General features: G+C 30.8%; 1 protein-coding gene across 1 annotated transcript in view; it reads left to right on the top strand.

The window, feature by feature from the left end:
- LOC149374067 (low-density lipoprotein receptor-related protein 2-like) overlaps positions 1 to 21580 on the top strand; it is a 645855-nt gene that overhangs the window by 303162 nt on the left and 321113 nt on the right. The window contains exon 5 of the mRNA XM_089594970.1: positions 391 to 691. Coding sequence (XP_089451096.1) covers positions 391 to 691 — 301 coding nt within the window. The remainder of the gene's footprint in view (positions 1 to 390; positions 692 to 21580) is intronic.

The following is a 21580-nucleotide window of genomic DNA, read 5'->3' as shown; positions in this document are numbered from 1 at the left end:
ATTAGCTGAGTTAGAAGAAAGAAATTTTCATCTATCCTATTAATTCTTATAACTTTATATGCAGATCAACATTGTGTAGCAGTCCGATGCTGTCTTTTCGTTGGAATTGAAGTTATTATCTAGCTCGATAATATTTGCAAATTTCATACATATGTATATTAAATTGAATTTACTAGAAATTTAAACGAAATTTAACTTAAGACTAACAAGTTACTTGTTAGTGTATTCTGTAAAACTCTTAAGCGAGCGTAAACTACTCATTGCTAAACATATTATCAAGTTAACAACTTAAATTTAATAATAATTTTTATAGCTCTTAAATTATGTACAATACTTGTGATTTTATAATAAAATGTGAAAAAGTGTCATCATTCAATTTTTATTTCCTAGATGTTAACGAGTGCCTGAATGTTGGAACATGCTCACAACTTTGTGTAAATGAAAAAGGAGCCTTCAGGTGTAACTGCGTAACAGGTTATTTAATGGACCCCAAAAATACAACACGTTGTAAAGCTTCTGAAGGTCATGCAAGTTTATTATTTGCACGATGGTACGATATCCGTAAAATTGCTTTGGATCGAAGAGAAGTAACATCTATCATTAATAATACAAAAATAGTTACTGCATTTGATTTTGTTTTTCGGACTGGGATGATATTCTGGAGTGACATCAGTGATAACAAAATTTACAAGTATGACATACTTTAGAATTAATTTTTCATGTCGTAGTGAAATAATTTTACATTATCACAACATTAAATGAAAATGACAAAAACAAGATACGTACTAATTTTTTATTATTGTAGTTGAAATAACTATGTTCATTAAGCCTAAATCTTTATTTTTCAAATAATCTTAATTTCATACTAACTGTTTATTAGATGCCCAACAAAAAAAAATATTTTTTATACGTAGCTGAAAATTAAATCTATACAAGGACTCAATAAATTCCTTGAATTAGATATATAGATAGACCGTTTTGTCATGTAATATCTTTATCATAAGTTTTTGGGGAATCTCACTTCCTTTATCTTTTGAATATAAAAAATTATTACTGTATACGAGACAATTAAACACTTAGGTCTTCCAGTAATTTTTGACACTAGCCCAGCAGTTTCTAATTTTGATCAACACAACAAATGATAAGGTGATTATGATGCTACAGTAAATAACTTTTTTTTTAAAATTAATAAATAGGAATAGTAAAAAGAAGGAAAGGCTTTTTTCGGTTCGAGGCTCTTTTTTTGATAATGGTTTGCTTGCTGTACCAGTAAATGGAAAAATATGGTTCAACACATAAGCGTCATTTAACTAAGGTTAAATAACAGCTTTAAAGGTGTATTTAGGTGGCAAAGTGTAGTTGCTTTTTAGTCAACTACTTTTTAATCTTCCGAGGTGACTGTAATTTTTTGACCAATGGCACAAAGTAACTTAAAAAGCGAAAATGTGCCCATAAATATGGGAATAAACCTCTCACTCTATGAAAGAGTAGCAATGTGCATGAATCAGGCACAATTGCGCTCTTCGGGTGATTGAACTCTTACACTGTGCCATAGCCATCTTCAAGAAATGATGAGTTGGCTGATTTTAATTCAAAAGCTACTTTGCATTTTTGAAAAAAGGGATAGAGCTTTTGTAAGAAAAATTCTTACAAACTACATTTAACATTTCTATACACTGTGTACTTTTAAATTACATTATTCTGTAAAACAAAACTATTATTTATCTTTTTCCTTCTACGCGCTGCTTTTTTCAAGCTTTTCGAGAAAAAATTCTATAACCACTTCATAAATAAGTAGCTGTACCATGATTAAGAATTCACTATTATAAGCTCTCTACTCTTCCTTTCATCCCCTTAAATTTTTGTCAGATCCAAATAAGTTTTATTTTTACGTCCTTTTCTTTATCCTCCCAAAACATGTGTGATACATTATCCTCAAACATTTATTCTTGAATATTCGTACAAAATAATTCAGATATGGAATGCTCTGTGCAGTAAAGTCAGTCAACTCATGATTGCTACATAGAAACCTCTTCATTATCTGACAAGGCTGAAAAAATTTAGGTTGTGCCTAGCTCACGTTAATGGTCTTCATGAAATATTAAGAAGCAGAGCATTGTTCCTCAAAATGAAAGAGAATACCTCTTCAAGTACAACTATGATAGGCTTGCAGCTGCAGGTATGTGGACATTATTACAGCTTGATAAACTGCTCTCTGTATTGAGATTCACTAAGACAGGCAGTAATTACCTTAAAGCTCGTTAGAGCAAGCGTCTGTTAGCGGTGACACTTTTTAGCACATTGCCACATGCTTCTCGTTTCAGCACTAGGTACATCGTGTTAATCAACTTGAATACGCTGTCTAAAATTCAAATAGAGTTGCATCAGTAGAAAAATAACGCTTTAGCTTATTTGAAGAAACTTAGCAAGGAGAAGATTTACTGTATTACTATTAAGAATGCTTGCTAAGAAAAAATTAGGAAGAATTTCAAGAAAATCATAACACGATTCTCTTATTACTGTCCAACGATATAAAAGAAGTTGAACATCCGAGAAATATCCCATGTGGAATAGCTGATACAATCTATTAAGATTCAGCTGCAAAATCATCTTAAAAAACTGCAGAAGCTTCCTGTGTGACTAATAGATGATCTTATTCTAGTGCAAGCTACCTTGAGGTGATTACCTACTATGGCCCTACCCACTTTTTCAAGACGTTTTTATGATAAAAGAAGCATAAGGGCTTGCATTCAGCAATTATTATACGCAATCGATGGGAGTCCAACGTGAAAACTACAACACCTTAAAATATACATAATTATAACGAAGAGCCTAGAAAATGCGGCGTATTAAATGTTATACAGTTGGTATTGCTGCATGGTCAGATTGTGTTATTTTAGCAAAGTAGTTTCGGTTCAACTGAAAGTATTCGACAGTTTACAACTAAAAATATGTTTATATAAAAAAAACACTGAATAACAAACGTCTCCCTTAAACAACTGCTAAAATTTGTAAAAAGTTCTGTAAAGCATTTATAAGGTTTAGGAAAAATAATTATTTTTTTAGTAACTAAAAAACTAGAGACTACGTGGAAATTTTTTGGGATGAAAAATTTATGTGACTAAAAAACTGATGAAGTTAAAGCAGATATTAAAAAATGGCTTATTTATTTATACGTAGAGTAGAAAATACTATTAAATGTTACCTCCGACTTCTATTCGATTTTTTTTATTGACTTCTACATGATTTCTTTTCATATAACAGTGAAAATTGAAAACATGAACGTCACTCAATTGAAAAACTACTTATTTATTTTAGTTTCATGACAAATTTTTTTTTGTAGAACAGTGTTATTTCATTTTATTTATAAGAATACAAGTCTAGGTTAGTTTCTGTTTTTATTAAAAAAAATTTTCTTTAATATTGCAAAGATAAAAAAAAGCATACCGTGCACAAGTGATAATTACGAAAGAAAAATACTTTTAATATTTCAGATATCAAATATTGCATAAACAATTATTTTCTAATAGTTATGTAACTCTAATTGTTGTCGGTAAATTGAAAATTGATGCGACCAATAGTATACAAGCGAACGTTGATTCATCTTTAACATTGTATCAAGAGGTGCACATGCACAAATGGCAGCACTTCCAATACAAGCACTCTATATCCTCTATACACACCCTTTTCTCAATATCCAACATACTTAAGACTAATAATACTCAACTGGATAGTTTCTCTTTTAAGAAAGTTTCTCAAAAAATAAAAAAAAATCAGAAAAATGTCCTTCCCGGGTGCAGATTGAACACGCAACCTCCTGTTACTAGACAGTTCTCTACCACTTAAGCTACCAACAAGCTGTACATCCACTCGCACCGTAAGTTTAAATAAGTTTCTCGTTCCTAATTTTTAGAGCTGTCTTTTTCCTAAGCTTTATATACCAGTTATGTGACTTTGATGCTTGTCGGTGAATAAGAAGTTAATACGACCAATAGTATACAAGCGAATGTTGATACATCTTAATCATTGTATTAAGAGGTTCATGTGCACAGATGGTGGCACTTTCAATACAAGCACTCTATGTTCCCTATACATACCCTTTTCTTAAAATCCAACATACTTAGGACTCATAATAATTAACCACATTGCTTCTTTTTCAAGCAAATTCCTGAGGAAATAAATAAGAATGTTTGTCACATTGTCTAGTAAACAGGCGGTTGTGTGTTCGATCCACACCCAGGGAGAATATTTTTCTCATTCTTTTTTCGTTCTTAAGAACATTTCTTGGAAAAAGAACTATGGTAGTATGAGTCTTAAGTATATTAGATAGTGAGAAAAGGGCATGTTCAAAGGATGTAGAGTGCTTGTATTAAGAATGCTGACATCTGTGCATATGCACCTCTTGATAAATCATTAAGATGTATCAACATTCGCTTGCATACTATCAGTCGTATTAATTACTAATTTACCGACAAGCATTAGAGTCACATAACTACTATATCGAGCTTAGGTGTAAGACAGCTCTAAAAATTAAGAATGAGAAACTTATCCAAACTTATGGTGTAAGTAAATGAACAGATCCTCGTTTGCTCAAGTAGTAGAGAACTGTCTAGTCAACAGGAGGCTGTGTGCTCGATTCACGCCTGGAGAGGATATTTTTCTCATTCTCAATTTTTTCTTAAAAAATTTTTTAAAAACGAAACTATGTGGTGTATTATTATGAGTCTTAATTATATTAGATATTGAGAAAAGAGCATGTATAGAGGACATAATGTGCTTGTATTAAAAGTGCCACCATCTGTGCATACGCACCTCTCGATATAATGATAAAGATGTATCAACATTTACTTGCATACTATCAGTCGTATTAATTACTAATTTACCGACAAGCATTAGTGTCACATAACTACTATATTGAGCTTAGGCGTAAGTCAGCTCTAAAAATTAAGAATGAAAAATTAATCTTAATTTTTGGTGCGAGGCAATGAACAGCCCCTCGGTTGCTCTAGTGGTAGATCAACTGTCTAGGAAACAGGAGGTTGTATCTTCGATCCAAACGAGGGGAGCATATGTTTCTAATTCTAATGTATGTATTAAGAAATTTTCTTGATAAAGAAACTATGTGGTTTAGTATTATGAGTCTTAAGTATATTGAATATTGAGAAAAGGGCGTGTATAGAGGATATAGAGTGCTTGTATTGGAAGTGCCGCCATTTGTGCATGTGCACCTCTTGATACAACGTTTAAGATGAATTAACATTTGCTTGTATACTATAGGTCGTATTAATTTCTAATCTCTCTTTAACTTTGAAGTAATTGTTTGATAAATGTTTAAGAACAGTGTTTATATTGTTCGTATCTGTAATTGTATATAAAGAATTAAGTTTTATTGTTTTGCTTTCGCAAAACTCTTATAGTATTTTAATCGGAATATTGTCTTTTATTCTGGTCTTTGTAGTACGTTATGTAGTGTTTACTTTTACAAAGTACAGTGGGTGAGGGACAGTGTAGAGGATGGCCGCTATGTTTGAGTTATTTCACGATATACAGATATCTAGCTATTTGATGGTTTATTGTAAAGTGTAAACAAGATGTTTCGTCATTTTTATATTAAAAGTTGGTAAAAATGTTTATTACACAATATACCTATGATCAAACTGAAAGATATCAACGTAAAAAATCAGTAACTGTCTAATCTTCTAACGGTTTTGGAATGTATTAAATTGTACACATCAGAAGTGACTCCTATAAACTAATGCTCATCTTATATTGTGAAAATATACGTACAATAATAGTACGTTAATGTAGCTTTTGAAACTGTGAGAAAACTCCGTAAAACAAAAAAATTAGCTTGCATTATTTATGAATAGAAAAAAACATGAATGTTCATCAAAAACGGATAAGTAAAAGAATGTTGTTATAAAATTATAAAAATTAATAAATTGTTACTGACCATTTTGACCTTATGTTGAATAAAATTTTAAATAATATTGCAGAAAATTTTTATACCTCTTCTTGCAAACCTGGAACCATAAGATATTCTCAATTTGTATCTAAAACAGATTTTAGCACGGAAGGTTCTTAATAAGTTATAAAATACAGTTAGATGGAGCTAATAAAACACATGGTTAAGTTAATGTAAAAAATACTGAAGTAGTGAACTACTTAAAGCAGTTAAATAATAAAGAAAACAAGCAATAGCATATCAAAATTAAATTTGTTTATTATAAGATGAGTATATTCTACATACACCAGATATGTCAAATAAATATATCATGTTTATTCACTTCACACGCACCAGCACAGACATGGTTTAACTAGTAAACGATGAACCACTATTTTTAAATACTTTCCATTTTTTAGTGAAAATCTTTAAATGAAAAACAACAAAGCAGCACACAATTTAAAATTAAAGATTATAGCAATTGGATAGAATAAATGAATTTTTTTCCAATTCGGAAAAAAAATTTTTTTTAAGATTAATATTACAGGGTGATTTAATGTTTTTGACATGACTCTTTAAAAATTTTCATTTTTAATAAGGAAAGTAAGAAGTTATTAGGTGGACAAGAAATAAAGTATTATTATCAGAGTGCCAAAAAAAAATTTTTCTGTTAGAATCAGTTTAATTCGTCGTTGAACCACCTGTACTGAAGACACATCATTTACAACATTTTTGAGTCTTAGAAATGCGTGTAATTAAATGTCCTGCAGCATGATGTCATATATTTATGTTTGTGTTTGTTAATATAATATTGTGGTAACAGATGTTACCATTGTTATGAGCCTCAGAAGGCTCACTGCTTTTATCGTCGTTTTTGTTTTTTTTTCAAAGTTTCGTAATGTTTGTAAAAAATCTGATAAAAATTACCTTTCGTTCTCATCATTGCTAGAACCTCTAATTGGTCTTATTTAGTTTAAGATAATAAAGAATTGGACATTTCGTTTTTATTGGACTACATTTAAGGTGCAGTTTTTCATTCATAAAACTAAAATAATAATAATAATTTCCAAACAATCCTTCGTGACATCTTCCACCGTTGACAAATTCGTAATTTCTTTCATCTATTAAGAAACTAGCCAACTTTCAGTAAAATAAGGTAGTAATTATTATATAAGTTCAGAATGGCTTTCATCTAACAATTCCAAATTTTAGTGCAGTTATAAGTTCAATGAATTCTTTCAAAAAATAAACAGCTTCCTCGTACGCTTCTGTATTAGCTTTGCTTAAAGCAAATCTTAAATTTCTGCAGGACATTATTTCAAACCTCTTATTGAAATTGGCAACAAGCCACGCAGTTTTGGTGAACTTTTGAATGCTATGTTCCTCTTTCAAAAATAATAACCCAGTTGCCACATCATGGCCTAAAACGTTCGAAGCATGTTCTACTCGTATTGTCTCAAAGTGCGATTTTTTATCCTAATAATGAGGCATTAGTTTTGGAGTTAGTTTTAGATCATCTGTCTAGCTGTCTAGTAATTGACAAAAGTGGCTTGAATCAGTAATATGACAAGGCACACGATATCGTGAAACAAAGTTACCGTTGATATAAATTTTCTTATTATTGAGAACACTTTCTTTTAAGTTTTTGAATGCATGACATGCGTCTTGAAAAAATATAGATATTTCGAGGTATTAACTAAAAGTGTAAACTTATTAATGGGTACGTAGTATCTATCAATTTTGATTCTAAATGCATTCCACACTCTTTGATTCGCAGCTTTCCATGTCGAAGACTACAGCATGTACTTGCAAAGCAGCTTTACGCGCTTTTTGAATGTAATTTAAAATAAGGCTTTTGTGTTGTATGTTATAAGTATTATTTCCAATATAAAATTAATCGATAACTTGCTACCACCTATGTGCTGTACTAGCCAACACGAATACAAGTGCATTCACAGTGAGTTCGGTATTATCGTGACTAGGAAGGGTAACAATACCAACTAGGAAACTAGGAGAGTTATCATAGCAAAGCTTTGAGCTAATACTTATCTCATCGAATACAAAAACACAGTCTTTATCTCTTTCACTAAAATTCTTTGGCCTTTCTGGAAGGAAATTGAGATAAATAATGAGAGTCACCACTGTTAAATGCTAAAACCTCCAATTTTTTCTCGCAACTTCTAAGTGACGGCAACGGAAACTTTTGTTGCAAGAGCTCTTTGTAACTCGTAGTTCCACATGCAAATTTAAGTTAAAATGATTTGACAAAAGTTTTGTTGCTCCACTCAGGAACTCACTGTCATTTTTTTCTTAAAACTGATAATTAATCACTATTGAAAAGTGTTGAACGAACTTTTTGTTTGTTTTCCAAGACTTTATTTCTCTGTTCGAATAATTGATAGATCGTTGCAACTTCTGGTATCTTACTTTTGTGTGCTTCTATCATTATTCTTCTTAGTTTCATTTCTTCGGCCAGCATATCTTCTAGCTTCTGAAATTTATTTTCGAACGGAATTTTAGAATCAGTAACTTTTCTTAAAACTACGTTTTCGGCCTCTTTTATTGCATCATCGTTTCTTGTATAACCTGATACTTCAGAGTCCAAATCTGTAAGTCCAGTATCTCCTGATACTTTAGTTAAGAATTCTCAAACTTCACTATCCATTGTTATTTCTGGTTAGTTATCTATGAACGGGATATAAACAATCGTGAGCACGTTAGGAGAGACTAAGAAAATAAGAATATATTTAAAAAAATATACCATTAATATCCTTCATTTGTTGACTATCAATATAAAAAAAATCACAACTTTCTGACGATTAACATACAAGATCATATCACCATTCCAGAGAGGGGATAGTAGGTCTATCAATAATACCTAGAATTAAATGTTCGTCAAAGAACAATAAATATATAAGGTACTTTTGCGTGTACGTACATTGAACTTCAAATGTGTGCTCATTAAACACGTTTGAAACTGCAAAACATCTTAGTTCTTAGGTATTTTTCACTTGAATCTTCTCCCACATGTCATAAGAAAAATGTTTCTGTAAGCACATTAATGAAAATTCTGTCAAAACTCGTTTGAAAAGGCTTTTTCACAAGACTCGTTATGGCCTCTGCCGTTAACGTCTAGGTTCAGAAATACAAGTCTTTGCGTGGTCGTATACGAAATACACTATTATTAATAAGCCAATTTTTAACTTTTATACTAACTTCATTTAAAGCCGTAGCCTTGAATAGTACCCAATCAACATTTCATTTTTTTAAACGAATATAATATTGTCTTTAGATTTCTCTTCTCTTCGGATCTGTTAGAAAATAATTCATGTTTAATCCATGTTTAGATTTATTGCAACAATTCAGAGCTATACACCTTCTTCGCTAAAAAAAAATTCTTTATCTGAAAAAGCTTCATGTACTTCATAACATTTCAAATTTTGTAACATTTCACAAAAATTTCCCAAGTACTCATTAGGTTACCCTTTTTTTGTTTTTTCCATTATTTGTTAATCAAAAACAACCACTTCTAATTGTGTTTATTCATACGAATATCTAGAAAAACATAGTAAGATTGGGACTGCAAAAAATTGAACACATCATCAATGACATTAATATTTATAAAAAAGTTAAGAGCAATTCTAATTAAAATAACTTTTATGATAAAGAATGCTAATTTAACAAATTAGGAAATAAAGGGACTTGTTTTTAAATGTTTAAAATTTTTTCGATAAACACATTGAAGGTTATAATAAAAAAACAACTAAAGATTTCTTTAACTCTTAAAATACTATCTTGCTTTTAAATATTACAGGTAATATGACTACTAATAGGTACCTAATAGATACCCGTGTTAGCATTGAAATAATTTTTTTTTTTTTCATATTCTCATGCATCCCAAAAGATGGGTATCGATTTTTTACTACAGGACCGAACAATTAAACTTGCTAACTTTTCATCATTAAATAAAGGTTTTAAAAAATTCTTCATTATTTTAGAGGCTTATCCAACAGAATTTTCTAATAATTGGAAAGTAAAGCTTAAATGAGATCAGGTACCATTTGGCGAGTTTTAGAATGGCGAAGACGTTTTGCTTAACATGTAAAAATTGTATAGTATTACCATACAAAGAAGATTGTGATTAATACGTTGGAAAAATTAAAAAAAAAAGAAAAAATTATCAAGGTGTTTTTTTAGTTTGTTTATAGGTTCAAAGTTCTCAGTAATCTTGTAAACATACATAAAGATTTTTTTTTTTTTTTAACTTGAATAGTTGCTATTAATCTTACTTTCTTGCAATGCCAAAATTTTTGTGTCAATATGTAATAAAGAAAGCTAAGTATCAATTACTCATTATTAAAACGGTTGAAATATCATGCAGAAGTCATGTTAGTTTACCTATCTATCATCTCGTTAGCAATTTTGTGTGTTCTTATCAATATAAAGGTTATATTTCACAAAAAAATTTACAATGAATCTTACGCGTTTGTAATAGTTTTACAAATATGCGATAATTCTTTGTCAAAGTTTCCACCTGAATTTCTTAGAGACATATCTATATCATAAAAATTTAAGTTTACGTTTTTACGTAACTAAGCACATTTTTATCTGTGTATCACAATGTTTTTTTTTTGTAGAAACCCATTTGTCCTCTTTATTTAATGAAGGTACATCAAAAACATTAAAAGTTAAGGTCATGCGCTTACATAACAGAGCGCCTTTCGTATTATGTGCTGTAATATTTTTTTTCCCTTCAGGATGCCAGTAAAAATTACCACTTTTGGTCCTTCTTGCTTTCTTTTCAAGATAAAACATGTTTTTTATTAGTATGGAGATTCTGTTACATTATAAAAATTCTTCTAATTCACATTCGTCAATTTATTGGTCATAGTACGAGGCTCTAAAACTGAAATTAACGGCTCTGCTGTTGAGAAAGTATAACCATGATAATTTCTAAGCTCAGTGCCTAAACAAAAGTTCATGCAGGCCTTGATTTAGCAGAGTACAGTATTTAACTCTTCGTATATCAACTGAAAGTTACAAAACGTACGATATTATAAAATTTTTGTTTATTTTACTTTTTTTTCACTTTTATAAAAATAACAGCTTTCAACTAACAGTAAGTTCTTTTTTTTTTTTTAAGATCTCCCTCCGGTGATACTGATTTATTGAAAACAGTACAGCTAGAACACATATTTAACTGTCTACCATTTAGCATAATTTAAGTCCTTAATTTTTTGTGTCTTCAAGCTGGCTCAGCCATACTTCCATCGAAGATCATTCATGTTTCTCTAATGATATCGCCTCCATAAAAATATCAAAGGACCAGGCAGATCTTCCATGTAATAGCCAGCAAGATCAAAATCATGTCAAGCTCGAGTTTTTCATTATAGTGACAAAAAGTCTCAAGTCTCCATACCTGCATGATATTTTGTAAAAATCGTACGTTTACAAGTACTAGCTGAAATATTCGAAACAAAAGCATTAACTCTTTTGACAACTTCTTCTTCTTTCACTTAAAAAAATTATGTTAGCTGCTCAGCCAGTAAAATAGTTATATCTGACCACCATAAGATTTGTTTAGGTGGCGAATGTGTTCTTAGTAACAAAATGGCAATCAACTTCACACAAAGAGCTGAAATAAAAATTTTGAAAATTTTTAAAATGTAACAGGTTTAAAGCAGAAAACTTTTTCTTGGTCATAATGATTCTTCCCTATTAAACTTTTATTACATCTTAAGCTCCAAGTCATGCCTTTGTTACGTCTAGTGACGTCTACCCACAGTTAGTAACAAATACCATATTGCATCCCTTACTTGATGGCTGCACCCACGGATTAATACCAACGCATGATTGATCAGTTGCCTACTCACCAATAATTTTTACTCCCTAACTCTATCTCCACTAAATTTAACATCCGGCCTAGGCCTGTAGCTGCATCTTGTTTCCAGGAATATGTTAGTTGATTTTATCTTTACTCCTTAGCTCATCACAGGTCCCACCCTTAACTATTGATCGATTTAGAGTTTAAATAGAACCTCCTCTTGTAAGCAGATGTATTACCGATTTAATGCACAATTGACCTTACCAGTCACCACAGGAGAACTGTTAGTCTCTGATCGTCGATTATTTGTAAAGGTACTGGTAAATTACTTTAAACTTTCAAATGGCATTGCGATACTGCTAATCACAAATATGTTTACTGTCCATGTGCCGCACGCTACATTCAAATACTCGTGCGCTAAGATTCTGTCAAAGAGCCATGACGTGACAATTGAGGGCTTGTTCTAAAACACCACTATCTCTTACATATTTACAATGGACAGCCATAACGCTGACGCAATCAAAATACTGCTAACTGATATAAGCACAACTAAACCTCCTTTTACAGCAAAAAAACATCAATTTTATCAGATTGTTTGACTTACTTAAGAATAAGAAAAAAACTAAGTTGTCGTCATTAAAGTTTGTTAAGACAAGTTAACGCTTGACATCTTGAAAGATTTGCTAATGCAAAACATAAATCATTTAAAAATAATAACTGCTATTTAGCGACATAAAGCCATCGTTGAATTTGACCAAAAAATAAGTAAGCTTTTAACAAATGACACCGGAATACCTGGAGATTTTTCCAAATTAGATTTTAACACCCTACTTAATCAATTTATAAGAGTATCACAGCTCACCAACGCTAATAGAAGAAATTATGAATCTTTATTCCTACAAGACAATAGTGCAATGGAATCTACTAAAAACTAAATACCTAACATTTTAGGTCTTTACAGCTCCAACAATCTTACACACAATAATCATTTTAATTTTATTAAAAAATCTACCTCCCACACCCTTTCTTAAGCTATAAATAGCTTATATAACATAAATAATTCAACTTTGGCACCTACTTGCAATCTTTCTATAAAAGACGCAATTAAAAAAATACCTATATACAACAGCTCAAAAATCTTACTCTCAACCTTTTTAGGTGTCTGCCAGGTTTTAGGTAGCAGAAGCATGCCACGCAATTCCAAAAATAAACGAACCTGATATAGCGAAATTAATTAAAATACGAGTTTTGGGAGAAGCATTACTCTCCACCAAAAATAGTGTTTTTCATACCATCAAAGAAATAGCAATATTTTTTACAAACATTTTTGAATCTGCAAGAACATGGAACCAAATAATGAGCCAACTAGCGATGTTAAAACAAAGAAAAACGATATCTCCTTTTCTTATAGAGTTAAAGGCACTGCCCAAAAATTAATTGAAGCAATTTTCCGCAACGTTCGAATACGTCATGAATTTAATACCCAACTGAAACAGGATGAAGTTAAATATTTAATACGAGAGCTACACTAGGTTACGAAAGCACGAATGGGCCACACGAACAACCTTGGAACTACCGAAACTTAAGCTATGAAAATCAAATAAGACTTCGAGTACTATAAATCCAAACATTTACACAAACAGTAAGAATCATAACTAATACACAAAGTCAAGACGCACAAATAAACATAATCTTAACATCAGAAAAATGCCAAATTTGTAAAAGACGAGAGCATACAGCAGGCAATTGCTGGTATCACTATAATACTAGTAAAGCCAAAATATGCCAAGCAACGTCGATGTAAAATGCTACACTATCCACAACCAAATGTTATACACACAGTCACCGAAAAAAACTGTGTTATGGAGTTAACCATCACACAATAATCTTGCACCCACATGTCAACCTACCAGTTAAGCAACAAACCAATACACCCAGCAACAAACTTCAAACTCAATTAATAATGATCAAAACTTTTAAAAGCATGCAACTATTGTGAAAAATTATGTCACTGGAACAGTAAATGTAAAAAATGACGTAAAACAATAAAACTAAGCAAGAGGCATTGGAAAATAACTTGGATTTTCTCCAGAGGGAAGGCTTGAGAGAAACCAGTAACGAAATACTAACATCTTTCCAAAACAGACAATAGTCAACAAAACTGTATAACTAAATATCAAACCACAAAGACCTTTTGTAACAATCAAATTCATTGAAATCAATCCATCTTTGTCGCTCATTTTTGACACTGGTGCAGAGGCCTCACTCTTTACAGAATCCGTTATCCCACCTAACATCATAGTTTTTTAAGATACCATTCTAAAATTAAAATTCATAACGATCAGAGAGACAAAAAACCAAAGGTACATGACTCTAAGCTTTTATTAATGCTTCTTTGAATTTCTAATCATAACGGAAGATTTCTTTACAGAAACATACGGCCTAATAGAAAATAAGATATTTTGTACTTGTCAAGTACAAATAAATTACTATGAAAATCACTTAAAAAATCCGAAATTACGTAATGCCCATAAAAATCAGAATAAATAAGAGCAATCATACTTAAAAGCAGCATGAAAATTCCGTCACGTACACAAATATTCAATACGATTTCTTACGCTTTGAAGACATATCACGGTCCCACTCAGAACCTTTATAAATAGCAAAATCTAAGCTCAGTAATAATTAAGAAACAAAAAATCCCAAATACTTAAAAATCTACGAAATCCGAAATCATAAAATAAAAAACAGTATTACAAAGTCCATAAAACAAAAAATTTTTTCACAAACGCTGAAATCCAAAATCAAGACACGAAAACTTTAGTGACAATTTCTGAAACCTAAAATTTGAAAAATCAGAACACAGACAACCACGACTTTAAAATCCAAAATATTAAACTCAATTGTTATCAAGTATCCGTATTTAAAAGTTAAAATAATTCTAACCATAAAAGAAAATATTACGAATCCGTCAATAACTCCAAAAATACCCATGGTGAAAATCAATACTGCAAATTGTTTCAAAAACTACATACAACTCCATACGCGTAATATTATGATACAAATGAAAGTGACACGAAAAATGAACTTCTTGAAAGCCTTCAAAGCTTAGAAAAATCACTAATATAGGAAAATGAGGACGAAGACTACACTTAATATTTAAACCTATCTCAAAAATATTTTAACGCTCAGTATCAAGAACGACTCTAAATATTACACAAAAAGATGGATACGCATTGGAAAGAACAAAATCCTCGAAAAATAATACAAGCGAAAGAACTTGCCACCAATTTTACTAAAAATTTCAAATTTTGAGTAAAAAAAATATATACAATAAACATCAAGAATAAAAAAATCTTGAACCCATTAGTAAACCTAACGTAACACCACGTGAACGAAATTTTCTAAACTTATTACGTCTCAAACGGACTATGAAAACAGATTTTACCTTCAGATAAGAGTTTACCTGCTATAAACCTCATGAACATAAGCATCCGAAACATAACTAGGACCTGTCTGACAAGATAAAAAACTCATAAGTCAAAGAAATGCTTGACAACTAAGTTATTGATCTTTTTATGAGCACTTACACAGCGCCTGTCTTCTGCGTGCCAAAAAAGTCAGGATCTAACGGACAAAAGAGATAGAGTCGTAATAGGATTTAGAGACCTCAATGACGTAATACCCGACTACAATCATCCCGTACCTAACATAGCAGATATTCTAGACAAAATTGGCGCATCTATGTATTTTACAGTTTTTTAATAAACAGCTGGTTGTTACTCAATTAAAGTAAAAGAATAGAGAGACAAAAAACTACCTCAAAAAAGCACGTGCGATCTAGGGCTTTTTCATTTCAAAAGATTCCTTTTTGGATTTAAAAATAAGTGCACCAATATTCATAGCTTATATAGCGGCCTTAACTCTAAATATTAAAGGAGTAGTAACTTTTTTCGACGACGTATCTATTAACAATCAAGAATTAAATAAGCTCTGTGACATAATTGTCCAATTTTTAGAGCAACTAAGATAAGCAACTCTCGTCTTATAGCCAATAAAATGGTAATTCCTGAAGTAAAGAATACATTATCTTGGTCACATAGTTATTAGAGAACGACTAAAAAATGATCCAAAAAAAAAAATAGAGGTGGTTAAAAAATTTCCTCAACAAAAAATCAAAAACTGTTCAGCAGTTTTGAAAATAAGTAGGCTACTACCATAGATTTCTAGAAAACCTTTTAAAATAGCAAAACCTATAAATACACTATTAAAAGAGGATCAGGAGTCTTTGTGGAACGAGGAAAGTTAAACAGCATTTAAGATCCTGAGAGATAAAATATACTCACACTCAATTTTAATCAACCCTGACTTTGACAAAATGTCTATACTAACAACTTAAATATGAGGCTATGCTATAGCAAGGGTTCTCTAGCATAAATATATTGCATAGAGAAACTTTGAGTACACATGCGCTGAAAAAAATTCACATTAGTGACTCATCATCGGTACTTGTATGGCTCAGTTCGATGAAAGACCCATGATCTCAAGTTACATGCTGATGACTGAAACTCACTGACTTTTAGTTTGATATAATATACAAACCAAGCTTCTAGAACGTTAACGCAGACGCGTTATGTAGAAATCTAATCAACGTTCTCATACTTTAACTCACGTGCACAAACGAAGAGCCACAGCAGCTGCCAAATACGTACCTTTTGAATGAGTTTTTAAAAAAATAGTATGGCTACCTGGTAGTAAGCCCCTCAAAGTAGATGACTTATAACCCATATACGAACAATACATAAAAGATAGAGTCACCTCACTTATTGCATCAGATAGCCCAAGAAGACTTAATAATACGGCAAAAAGCACAGCAAAAAAAATATACGATAAAAAATCAAATTGTGAATTAATTAAAATAACAGTCAATATATCGGTTCTACATAGCCGTAAAAGTCATTAATTTAACGATCAGTATTAAGAACCTTGCATAGTGCTAGACACATCGAAAAACGAAATCCTAGAAATGGAAATTAATGAAACACACAGCAATAAAGCTCACAACATTCGCTCACGCCACTTATACACTTCTCATAACTCCTAAATAAAAAAACAAATTAGTAAATAATTATAATGATAGTAATTATAATGACAATGGTTATAGTAATTATCATAATAACAATCATAATAATAATCATAATAATAATAATAATAATAATAATAATAAAAAAACCATGTATACATGCACACGCATGCGCCACCTACCCATTAGTATAACCTTTTTTCTTGCTTAGCTAACTCAACGCTTGTGTGCATTATCGTTGTCGTTTTGTTTGGTGTACTGCAAAAAAAGATTAAGTTTAAGCATGAACTAATGATATCAATTACAAAAAATCTATTAGAAATTACCTACTTTATTGATGAAAACTATTCTTTGGTTGATCATCTTTGCCAAAATCTTCAACCGAGCCACAGCTAACTGGAAATGATTGCGGAAAATCTTCCGCTAATTTTACAATACATATACACAAACATATCCACACTAAATATTGATAGTTGTAGGAGAAAAATTCTCAAAGATGAAAGAAGGATTTAATATAAGCTTAGAATTACACTTATACACACAGCTGTTCATAAAGTCATACTTAATAAGACCTCCACTGACTAGTTTTGCGAGTAATAAGATAAGTAAAAAAAGTGGTAAAAAATTGTTTGTGCAGGAGCCTGTAAAAAAGAAAGCTGTTTTAAAAAAAAAATGCAATCAATTAATGATCAAATACGAAATTTCTGTATTTCACACGAATTAAATACTAAACCACCGGAAAGTAATATTAATAACTTTGAAAGCAGAAATCAATAAACAATTCCAGAATTAGATTATTTTCGCCAAAGTAGAACTGTCAAAATTAAAAGAAGAAAAATATTTAAATGTCTAGAAATTTACTCATAATTTACTAATAATTCAAGACTTTTTTTAATTTTCCTTTGCCTTATTCATGATTCATAAGCTCATAAAATGCGCGTTGCACATACAGAACACTTGATATTATTCTGTATTAGGTCGCAGTGCATATATTTTAGTAATGAATAACCATAGCAAATAAAAAAAACAGTATCCAACGCCTTATATAAGTAAGCATATCAGTACTGCATTGATACATACAGTATAATTGTTATTAAGGCATCAACGCCTGCATTGTTACATGCTTGCATAAATGCGTAGAAATACAAACACAAATCCATACGCTGTCAACAATACGTATAATAGTCAGTGGTTAAGCGTAGATATAGTGATTTCATATTTGAGCGCGATAGAAGGCGAATACTTTCATTCAACGCATAATGAGAGAGTTTTAAATCACCCCCTACACTACGGTGGCGTAGCAATTAGGATATATAGCTGCACAGGCCATATGAGAAATCCCTGCGCCGTATACTCCCTTACTTAAAGCTGATGATATCATATGACCTCGGTTAGTGACACTCTCACTTTAGTTTCTGGGCATACACATATTATACTTATTGTTCCGTCGGCAACCTGTACGCATACCTGTGAAAATTAAAGCAAACTTATTGCACATGCATGTGCAAAACAAACTCTATACATAAATATTTTAGTGAGAGGTGGAAAGGGAGGGGTGGGTAAACCAAGGGGTAGCTGAATCCAGCCGTGTGGCAGTGGGAGGAGGAAGCTAAGTCTTATTTTTGTCCATACAACTATATTATATATACACACATACATTGATAAAAGGTGACTATTGTGGATATTATAAAGTAAGAAAGAGTTTTTATAAAGCAAATTCAAACCTATGCATGCTGAGGGCGGGCTATTAAAAATCAAGCGGGGAGTAAGAGGGGTAAAAACAGGCTAAACAATAATTGTAGCTCATGGAAATAAGGTAAAAACAAATCAAATGTTGCCAAATTTAGAGGTGGGCCAAGAGGGTTTAAGGGAATAGTGGGGGTTATGTAGAATGACCCTTCAAAGTAGTATATGTAACGTGATTACTATATATACTAGCTACTAGTGACTATATATATAGATACTAGTATGTTTTAATATTAATACAAAATGTAATTATCTATTTAACTTCAAAAGGCAAATTTCAAAAATAAAGTATTCAAATAACGTCAATTAATTGTTGAATATTAGTTAAATACTCAGCATTGAAGGAATTGACATGAATATTTATATACATATACACACATACAAGCAACAACTACTGAATTGTTAATTATTGGTTAAATAATTTTGTTGAATGTTGGAGGTCAGGAGAATCCAGCAGGGAAAGAATAACAGCTCCAATATACGTGTAACTGTAAGTTTATTTATTACAACAAGGCCAACGATAAAGGAGAGCGGTGCGCGTCTCACTTCGAAGAGAGTTAAAAGGTATCTACCGCATCGACTTCCCAACGGTAGCGATCATAGGTCAAGCACCCGGTAAATAAGTGTGAAACGCATACATGTGTGATCAAGCGTACAGACAAGAGCCTATTTATAACGCGTAAAGTCTTTATATATAAAAGGGAAATGGAAGTCTCATGGGACTAACTATATATTTTAACAACTTTATTCTTGCAATTCGCCTTTGAAAGTTAAACAGATACACTAATCGTGCACTTTTGCATATAAATAAGAGTTTTTAATTAGAAGACCAAGCATGTAAAAATTTTAATTTGCTTTTATCAATGGAAATTAATACAAAAGAAAAAAGTATTTTGACAAAATTCGCTTTAGAACTTAAATCTTTTATTGATTGTAGACTACATTAAATAAGGACCTAATCACGATTCTTAAAATATTGTGTAATGGAAATAATAAATTTTTTTCCATTGATTTTTCAAGAGGTTCCAAAAAAACAGTTACATATAAAACAATTATTGATAATTATATTTCTCGTAAAAAAAAATTTCAATATGGCATTGACTGGTCAGGAATCAATATTACTTAAAAAAAAAATTTAATCATAGAACATGTCGTCTACTATTAGCCTGAAACAATGTATATAGTTCGTTCATTCAATATGAATGTCAAAAAACGCAAGACCTAGATTTGATTGTAAAAGGTAAGGTTTCTGTGATCCCAAAAAAAGCCTCAGAAATACTTGAAAGAACATTACGAAATTTATGGATTCTTAATATCTAATTTGATAAAAAAATAATTTTTTTAGAAGGAGATCTTAGATGGATCCCTCCAGATTCAAAAATTTGTAATAGAAACATGGCTGTTTCAAAAAGTATTGGATTATTATATCTTTAAATATTGTTTTGTATTCTAAGACGTAATATAACTATTCGTTAAATTTACGAAACATTTTTTTAGTAACCATTATTACCTTTTATTTCTACAAAAAACAGTTTTCTTTAGATTTAGCATTTTACTCAACTATCAATGCTTTTCAAGGTCGAAATTTTAATAATATAGTAGTATATTTAAGAAAGCTAATGTTTTCGCATGGTCTATTATACGTCACATTATCTAGACGGAGACGTTGAAATAATATTTTACTTTAAACGAATGAGATAATGATTAAAAATAAAAACAATGTTTAGAAATAAATTGTTGACATTAACTAAGCTAAGGTTGATAGAAAAATGACATTTTTATGAAAAGAAGTAAAACTTTACGTTAAATATTTTGTTGAAATACTTTTTTATGACAATACATGAAAAAATCCAATAATCACTTTTACTGTTTACTTTTATGATGAAATTAATATATACTTTATATGTATAAGAAAATATTATTTTTACGTATGGTGTAAAGCTTAAGTAAATATTTCTTGACAAAAATAAAATCTTCTTACTAGTCTGGTTTATATGAAAAAATTAAATTTGTAACATTAAAACATGAAATCTAAAAGTTAATACATATGTGCAAAAATTACATAATTATTAAGTTTTTAGGCACTATGAAGTTTTTATTGAACATAAGCTATTTCCTCCTCAATGTTATAAATTATCTTGGTGAGAGACAAATCGGTAAACTTTATAAAAATTCTTAACATATATATAAAGAGAAACAGATAATTTTTACTTTTGTATGGTAAATATGCGTATCGGCAAGGTTAACTCATTAGACATTTTTTAAGATTATGGGTTATTTTTTCAATCAGTATAAAAACACGTGATGCTTTCTCATATATAAGGTAATGTGATTTTTAAAAACATTGAGAAATTGAGAAAAATAATCAACGTGGTTTAGAACTGCGTCGTAATAAGTGTGAAAATATATTAACAAACTATGGAGATGACAAAATTATGTAAGGAGCTGTGTAAAATGAATATTTTACTTGCGCATTGATTCTCTGGTTCTAATTACGGAAACCAATTTACAAATTGTAAATAACAAATTATTTTATAATAACAACATTTATTGTAAATACCCTAAAAAGATTTTTTGTGAAATTTTTAGTCTTATTTGTCATACTTTAACTGGTATTTAGTGTTTCTCTTATTGCTAATGCAAGCATTCGTCATTACAGCTCCAAAAAACTCATTCACACTTGTCCGAAAAATTCGATTGGTACTGTTGCATTATGGATATCCTGATAAATGAAATCATAACATAAGACATTATCGTGAAAGCCTATTGCTTTAATGTTAACACAGTCTGCATGAACATCGTTCATTGATTGACCTAATTTAATCAAAGGCCTTTTTATATCACTCTGGCGCTATAAGAACTTACTATCTACAAAAAAATCTGCATTTTTTACGTCTGCCACCTGTCCCATAAGGTTTTAGTCTACTCTCAACTTCGACGATTCGTGAGTACCTTATATAAGTAAGGCATAACGTGTTGGCTA

This window comes from Copidosoma floridanum, unplaced genomic scaffold (assembly GCF_036245765.1).
Source record: "Copidosoma floridanum isolate Cflo_tuat_1 unplaced genomic scaffold, Cflo_Japanese_pri ptg000022l, whole genome shotgun sequence".
In the NCBI taxonomy this organism is placed as follows: domain Eukaryota; kingdom Metazoa; phylum Arthropoda; class Insecta; order Hymenoptera; family Encyrtidae; genus Copidosoma; species Copidosoma floridanum.
The sequence above is the reverse complement of the archived record's forward strand: the minus strand, read 5'-3'. Positions and strand labels throughout refer to the sequence as shown.